Genomic DNA, 8,306 nt, shown 5'->3' with positions numbered 1-8,306 from the left:
TCATGGCAGGTTTGAGCTGCCCTGTGGTGTTATGTGGCATACAGTAAAGATGCTATACAACAGACAGCTGGTTATGTTTTGTGAATCGCTGGCACCTCCTTGGGCACCCAGAGTGCTTTGTGACAACTTTAAGCAAAAGGAGATTAAGAGGAGACAGGACTGAAGTGGTTGAAGTTATCAGAGTCCCATGGACCCCCACTGGCACTGGAAAATGAGTTTGACAAGAACATGGGGACAAAGGTGGGAACTTTAAGGGACATCTTACACAAATGGTGGGACCAGTGTTCACATACCTGACATCGTTGTGGGGCACATCATGTGGGCACAGAGTGGGGCCGATGCTCAGGTCCATGAGCCCCCAGGTGGACTGAATGGCAGCTCGGCATGTTTTTGGCTTCACGATTCTCCTCGGTGGGCTCAGCTAGCCGTCCGAGTGGCCATTAATGGTGGCACAGTGGCGATGGATGCCAAGATGGAGAGCAAAGGCGGTGAGGTGCCCAAATAAAGCCAACGGCGGGTCCAAACCTATAAAATGGCCAGTTGGGGGGCCGGAGAGAAGATCTGCAAAGAGAACCTCCACACTGGAGCGCTGGCACCATATAAGACATGCAGTAGGTAAGTGGTCTCCGATCAGATCTGGAGGACCCCCACAGCGACACTTCAAAATGAAAGAAACTGGCAGCACTTCCCATACGGTGGGCACAAAACAGTGTCCACACTTCTGGGCCTGAGGAGCCTCAGCTGGTGCAGGTGGCCCCGGGGTCACCGACTCGGAGGCGATTTTTCCCCCTTTGTGACATTACGCATTGTCACTCATCTTTCTAGGACATCATGTTTAATGCAGCAGGGCAGGGTCCGCCTCTAGGGGGCTCAGAAAGTGGCATGGCATGGCATGGCTACACTTGGGTCCGAATTAAAATCTGGGCTGGTTTTCCTGATCTGGCGTATTTGTGCTCTGCCTGGCCGTAGCTCGCATGTCACTTTGTTCCCCTTTGACCACAGCTTTGGGGGTGGAGGGGCACCCCCCCAGCTAGTTTTGTGACTGTAAACACAAACGGAGTGCAGAATGTGCCAGCACACTGCAGCCGGCCCAGACATTGGGGACCCTCAAAGCTCACAGGATGGGCGATGGGGGGTCTTTGAGAACAGGCCGTCCAGCCCAAAGAGTTGGCGGACGCGGGGGGATTCAAGATGGGGAGGTGGCTGCACATTTGGCCCACATGGTTATCTAGACTCAAAGCCATGACTGGGTGCCACTTTTGTGCCCATGTACCTTTTATGGGCCATTGTACTATTTCAGAGGGTCACCCCCCCTCCAAAAAGACCCTCGGAGAGCTGCAGGCATTTTTTTTGTAAAACTTTATTAAAAAGAATTTGTCCACAGTAGTAACATTTAGCAATTACAGTATAAAAAGGAGTTCAAAAAAACAAAAAAAATAAAACCAAAAAATAAAATTCAAACTTAAAGTTGCACCACATCGTCACCCAAGTGAAGTGCAACACGGACAGACGCCAGACGCGGGCGCAGACACACGCACACACAGACGGCACGACACCGTGGAGCAGGCCAGGGTCCCAGTGCCAGTGCCAGTCCACTTCATCACACATCCTCACGATCCTCTGCTGCCTGGACGGGCCAGCTGGCGAGCCCCCCTGCTCCGAGACGCTCGGGTACCCAGAGCCCCTGCCCAACACTGAGAAGGTAGCGCAGACACGCTGCAGGACAACTTGACACCAACCGCCGCTTCAAATAAAGTTAAAAACAAAATAAAAACCAAAAACACAACAACAACGAGACGAAGACGAGGCTCCGAAGAGCCGAGCCTGGCAGGAGAAGCAGCCGAAGAGAAAGGCACAGAGGTGTGAGCGAGTGAGCGAGCGAGTGAGTGAACGAACGAGCAAGCAGAGCTTCAGGTGAAGGGCAGCGGGCAGCGCTCAGTTATGGGAACTGTGGGCTTCTGCATCAGCGAGGAGGTCGGGCCGTAGGCACTCGAGGGGGCAGCTGAGACGCTGGAGGAGGAGGAGAAGAAGGAGGGGCAATCAGTTAAATGGGCGTGACCACCGCCACCCTCCCATGCCCACGTGGACGTGGAGCCCCCCCACTCACCAGCTTCTGCAGCGTGTTATCCTTGTAGACATCCAGCGAATGCTCGGAGGGCTGCGAGGTCTCGGCGTGGACGTTCGGCCTGCGACAGTTCTCACAACGCCAACCCTGCGGGGAGGACATGGAGGGAGGAAGTGAGCCCCCTGGCCCTCAGCCGCCCATTTCTACCCGAGTGCCGTTCGTTACCTGTTGGCCTCCAAAGCAGGTGCAGGTGCAGATGGCCCCCAGGTACTCCTTCTGCCACTGCTGGCCCACCCTGTACATCTTTCCGTCATCATAGCAGGTGGCTTCATCTGAAAGGAACGAGCAGACGGTTAGCGGTGGCGTGGCATAACGGCCGAGCCCCCGGGTGGGTCGCGCCGGTGGGCAGCACTCACGTGGTTCACATTTGAATTCTCCTTTGCCGTTTCCCAAACACGTGCAGCTCATCATGTGTCCACTCTCCGTGCGGCGGTCCCACTTCTCTCCGATGCGGTAGTTATTGCCATTGTCGTGGCACCACTCTGCCCAGGAGAGACACATCTATAACATCTGACAGTTAAGTGGTCCCGGCCCATCACAGGGCGGAGCGTTACTCACTGGACGAGTCGCACCGGAAGTGTCCGCTGCCGAACCCCAGGCAGGTGCACCAGAGTTTGAAGCCCGTCTCAGACATGCGCTCCCACTCGTCTCCGATCTCGTGCACGGTGCGCGTGGAGGAGTCGTAACACATGTCCTTTTGCGACTCTGCTGGAACTGCATGGGCACAAAGCGGGCAGAGGTCAGTGTGGCTGTAGCATGGGCAAAGGGCGACGGCGAGAAACAGAGCAGCGACTCACCGGAATCCCCGATCGTCAGGACTTCGTCGTAAACCTTGTGCCGCGCGTTTCCTTTCACCGCTTCCACGATGATGTTGTAGGATGCCCCCGAGGTCAGGCCAGTCAGAGTTGCCATGGTGGAGGTGCCCGGTACAGAAAACTAGAAAGAAAAAAAAAAAAAAAAAATGCAGCGCAACTCTCGGGGGTACAGCTCGGACCCCTCAGCACGGAATTGGCCAGCAGTGCTTACCTGCAGGGGGGTCTCGTTCGGATTCATGGGGTGGCAGGAGATGATGTATTCCGACGTCTGGATCTGGGGTTTCCAGGTAATGACCGTCTGGGACTGGGCCTCTTGGTTCAGGTCTGTGCCATTGCCTGGAATAGCAAAGGGTTGAACCCGCACAGACGCTTCGTTAACCTGCACTAGTGTGTGACCGGGGTGGGCACCACCCACGTTCTCCACCCCAACACCAGGAACATAGGGGCGCTGCTCTACGCTATGTGGGAGACGCTGGTTCTGATACTCGGTGTAGATGTGCTGGCCTTGCTGCCCTGGACTAGTCTGACCGTTGGTTCCGGTGAGTCGGACGCCGTTATCGTTAAAGCCGTGGCGCGGGAAGGGATTAGGCTCGATGGGCTCAGGTACGTCCAGGAAGGATGGGGAAGGGCGCTGGGGCAGATCTCCTAGCGAAGGCAGCTGGGGCTCCAACTCTAGCAAAAGGAAAAAGGTTAAGAAGCAAGCGGTTAGAGGCTCTAGCGGGCAACTAAGTAGGCAGCTAGGCAGGCAGGAGGGCGGGCGAAGACCCCAGAGGATGAATCGGACTTACGGGTTACGATTAAGCCGGATAATGGCGGGCTCCTCAGACTGTTCTCCAGAGCAATGATCTTAATGATGTACCTCGTTCCCGGTTTCAGATCTGCAAGGGCACACGACAGGCGTTTCGTTACACAGCCCCACTCTCAGCCATCATTACCCACAACCCCCACCCCCCCCCCGGCACCGTGCCGTAGCGGGGCTCTCTACCTTGAATGGTGGCCTTGTTGATGCCAGCGTGCGGCCGTGGCAGGAGCTCCTTCGGCTGCTGGTTGTCTTCTTGGTACGTGATAAAGTAGCCAGTGATGCGCGAGTGGGGCGGCTCCCACCTGAATGACAACGAGGTGGAGGTGACAGAAGTAAACTGCAGTTTGGTTGGGGACTCCACTGCTGGCTTAGCTGGGAAGACACAAGAATGCAATTACAACCCAAGGCCTCCAGGGGGAGCCTGATCATTCAGTGCAGGTGGCGCACTGTACCTGTCACAGCAGACACCGTGTAAGGGGCACTGCGGGCATTTCCACTCAGTGTGTAGATGTTAATGGTATACTCCGTGCCAGGCCGCAGACCTGGAAGAACAGCATCAAACACCAGTTACACCACAAGCAGGTGGCCAAAGTGACCTCGCAAGTTCCCGTGACGTGCGCTTACCGGTGATTGTGAAGGTACGAGTGTCCTGACCCACGGTCTTCTGAATGGGAGTTTCGGAGCCAGCAGGGGTGGCTTCAATGAGGAAGCCAGTGATGGTCTCTGGTTTGGGGCGCCATGACAGTGTGATGGCGGACTCCGTCACCTCAATGATGCGCACTCGGCGCGGAGGGCTGATGTCTGTAGGGAAACCACATGGGACCATTCAGAGACCGTTCGCAAGAGACAAGCAGGATGAGCACCTTTGAACCCCAGCAAACTCACTGTCCAGTGTAGTGACCTCCCCAGTCAGTGGACGGCTTGTCAGAAAGTTTTGCAGCGAATAGACGGACACTTCGTATCGCGTTGCGACCTACAATCAAGATGGCAGGCAGCCCTTTAGTCTCTTTGCATTCAAGGTTTCCATTCAGGGCTCCGATCAGCTTGCTGCGTCCTGGCCAGCTAATCAGAAGCCCACAGAAAGGACGGCTGCTTACCATGAGTCCAGACACAACAGTGCTGGTGCTGTCGGGGGCGACGTTCATCTCCTTGATCGGGCCGCTCTTATCCTTGGGATTGACTACTATACGGTATCCGGTGAGCCGGCTGTTGGGAGCATCCCATTGGATTGTTAAGCTGGACGGGGCTACCTGAGTGAACTGCAGGTTAGTAGGCGATGGGACACCTGAAGGAAAGGCAAGCACAACAACATCAGATGGCACTGTGGCAGCAGTCAGGACCCTAAAGATGATATCTACTCATAAAAATAAAAAAGAAACGGGCACTAGACTTGTGTCATTTAACAGGACTGGGACTGGAGGGATGTCACCAGTCCACGCCTTTCTCAAAACTACTGCTAGGTTTCATACTGCAATCTAAAAACGTGCCCGCATTACAATACTTCTGCTATTAAAAGAAAGACAAATGAGACTGTGCAACCTGGACAAATTGGTGAGGAAGGCAGGCTCTGTTGTAGGCACAGAGCTGGAGAGTTTGACATCCGTGGCAGAGCGACGGGCGCTGAGCAGACAGACTCCTGTCAATCATGGAGAATCCACTGAACAGGATCATCTCCAGACAGAGGAGCAGCTTCAGAGACAGACTGAGGAGACCCCACACTATGCGACTCGGGGGGTAAACGTTAACATTCTACAAAGTTATTGTCTGTCTGTTATACCTGCATTGTTATCACTCTTTACATTTAATATTGTTCTTATCAGTATGCTGCTGCTGCTGCTGCTGGAGTAGGGGAATGTCCCCTTGGGACTAATAAAGTATCTATTTATCAATCTGCCTGCCACACTACTCAACATTTCCTTACACCAGTCTAGGCCTGCAGAGCCCAAGGTTCTGATGGGCTTGGCCAGACTACAGAAATCACTCTGTGATACCTACCAGTGGACTGGGTGCCAGTAAGTGGCTGACTTTCCATGTCATCATGCACAGCAATCACTTTGATGGTGTAATCGCTGCCAGGGCGGAGGCCGGTGAGCTCAGCAGTGTCATCGTCTCCACTGGGGGCGGGCACAAGTTCCCTTTCTCCATCTTCTGGGCTGGAGTAGACGATCCTGTAGGAGGTCACAGTGCCATCTGGGATTTCCCAGCCAAGTTTCATCGAGGTGGTACCAACCTCCGTGAAAGTGAGGGCTTTAGGACTGTCGGGGTCTGTCAAGAGAGACGACAGAAATGAGGAAGTCCCACTGCAATCCACGATACACGGCATACGAGCCAATAAGCCCACCCACGTGCAGTGACAGCAGGCAAAGGCACACATACACATATACATACACACTCACGGTCTCACAGCCAGGCAGAGGTTTTTAGAGTGTCAGAGACGTCTGCACAGATTAAAGTATGTCACCTGCATACAGTGGCTTCAAAGTGCCCCTCCCGGTCTAGCCTGACCACCCTGGCATGGTGCTGGAGATTGAACCCTATTAAAAATGCACATACAACTATGCTCTACCCAATCTGTGACGCCATGCCATTTAATAATTCGAGGAGATGTGCTTGGTGGCGTCTGAGGGTCTCATTTCTCCTGCGTCTGTGTGTCAGCTGTGTCTCCCGGGCACCGTACCAAAGATTAGCTTAACAATCTCCACCTTCTGGGCCGTGTCCTTGAAGCAGACAGGAAGAGGACTTTGACCAGCTTCCTTATCTTCCAACACAGCTTGACATTTCTGTCTGTGGTTCAAGTGAGGAGACCACCAGCTGGCCTTAGTCATCAGAATGGTCTTGTGCAAAACGGGCAATTCCTCAAGAGATCAATCGTACAGGAGCGTCTGTCCTTTTCAAACGTGCTGCCCATTGGCAGTTTATAAATGGCCTACAGGATTTGTACTTTCACCGTTTGGTGGTCTATTTAGACAGGAAGAGAAATAAAGTCAATTCTTATTCTAAGGTGGGGTTTCTCTAAGCCAATTTAGTGCAAAAGACAGCTTGCCCAAGATGTGCAGAGGGATCGATTATGACAAGTGACAAAGTGCATGAAATCACTAACTGGCACAGGCCTACTCATCCACCAAAGGGGAAGAGAGAGAATGGAGGCTTTCAGTGTGGGAGGAACAAAGGGAGCCATCAGCATTTAGTTAGGAATTGCTATGTCCGCCAGTAACTGAACCTACTTGTGATAGCCGTCTCCACCAGGGGGGCACTCTCCCCACTCTGACCCAGGGTGTAAACACTGAGCACATACTCGACAGATGGCGTCAGCCCAGAGATGGTGATTTCATTCTGATCTGAAACGAGATGTGTGGCACAGTTAGAGTATGTAGTTCAACCACAAAGGCATGGCCTCTAACAAAAAGAAACTTACCTGCTGGGACCATCTCAGTCACAGTGGGCCCGTGGCCACTCTTGGGAACTCCTGTAACTCTGTACCCAGTTACTGAACCTGAGGAAGGAGACCATCTGACTTTGATCGTCCGGTCCTTGACGTCTGTTACCTCCATTTTTGTTGGTGTGCCGATCGCTGTGGATTACACACACGTTAATTATGTCGCAGACTGAATCCCTCCCTGTCAACCGGATAAGCCCCAGAGCGGCCAACAGGTACCTGTTCTGTGACGGACTGTGATCGGGGTACTGGAGGCAGGGCTGTCTCCTCGTCCAGTCACGGCATATACAGTGATGGTGTAGTCCGTGCCAGGCTGAAGATTCTCAATCACCGTGGAAGACACGGTCCCAGGTACTGTGAAGTCCGTGATAGGGGAGTGGCCTCCTGTGACCAAGACACAAAGACCTATGTAGCCCACTTGAAGAAGAGCATACAGCTGGGTGGCCAGGGGCCTGCAAATAATGCGTTGTACCTGTCGTCCCATACGTGATCCTGTAGTAGCGCACAGTGACTGGAGGAGCCTCCCAGGAGATGGACAGACTTGTAGGAGTGGAAGACGTTACCTCCAGCTCTGTTGGCATGTCAGAAACTAATGGGGGGGAAAAAAAAAACAAGAGAGAGACATGTTATTACTGCCAAGGTTAGCAAATTGTGTGATCAGCCACAGCTGCACATTCTGTATACCCAGGAAGCTTACTTGTAGACTGCCTGCCAGTCAGGGGCAGACTCTCCTCAGTGCCGCTGACAGCAAAGATGCTGAGGACGTATTCAGTGCCCGGGTTGAGACCAGTCAGAGTGAAGTAGGTGCGGGATGGAGGGAGTCTGTCATCCTTGAAACGGCCTCCACTGGCCATCTGGTGTCTGACGCGGTAACCAGTGATGACTGCTCGAGGGGCAAGCCAGTGCACAGTGATGGAGTTCGGGAAGACTTCGGAGAAATCTATGCCAGTGGGAGAGTCCAGGGCTGGAAGGCATTGAAAGGAGTTCATTCTCTGCGGGTTCACACAGGTTTCCAGTTACTGGCAAGTCTGAATGTTTAACACCACTTACCTGTTTTCTGAGTTCCAACAAGGGGTTTGCTTTCCTGCTCTTCGTACACACAAGAGACTCGCACGACGTATTGTGTAT

General features: G+C 53.5%; 1 protein-coding gene across 1 annotated transcript; it reads right to left on the bottom strand.

Annotated features, from left to right (window-relative positions):
* Positions 1–1,725: 1,725 nt before the first annotated feature.
* On the bottom strand, positions 1,726–8,301 carry LOC120522448 (fibronectin-like; the record flags this gene model as incomplete). The annotated part of the gene is made up of 20 exons (XM_039743379.1): positions 1,726–2,010; positions 2,108–2,212; positions 2,291–2,397; positions 2,482–2,607; positions 2,684–2,839; positions 2,923–3,061; positions 3,152–3,612; positions 3,729–3,818; positions 3,926–4,114; positions 4,195–4,284; positions 4,367–4,543; positions 4,628–4,715; positions 4,840–5,027; positions 5,738–6,007; positions 6,967–7,080; positions 7,158–7,313; positions 7,398–7,562; positions 7,651–7,767; positions 7,876–8,142; positions 8,229–8,301. Coding segments are annotated over 20 exons (3,153 nt in total), but the record flags the coding sequence as incomplete, so codon positions are not given.
* Positions 8,302–8,306: the final 5 nt, after the last annotated feature.

This window comes from Polypterus senegalus, unplaced genomic scaffold, assembly GCF_016835505.1.
Source record: "Polypterus senegalus isolate Bchr_013 unplaced genomic scaffold, ASM1683550v1 scaffold_5076, whole genome shotgun sequence".
In the NCBI taxonomy this organism is placed as follows: domain Eukaryota; kingdom Metazoa; phylum Chordata; class Cladistia; order Polypteriformes; family Polypteridae; genus Polypterus; species Polypterus senegalus.
Note: the sequence above shows the minus strand (reverse complement) of the source record. Positions and strands in the feature narration are given on the sequence as shown.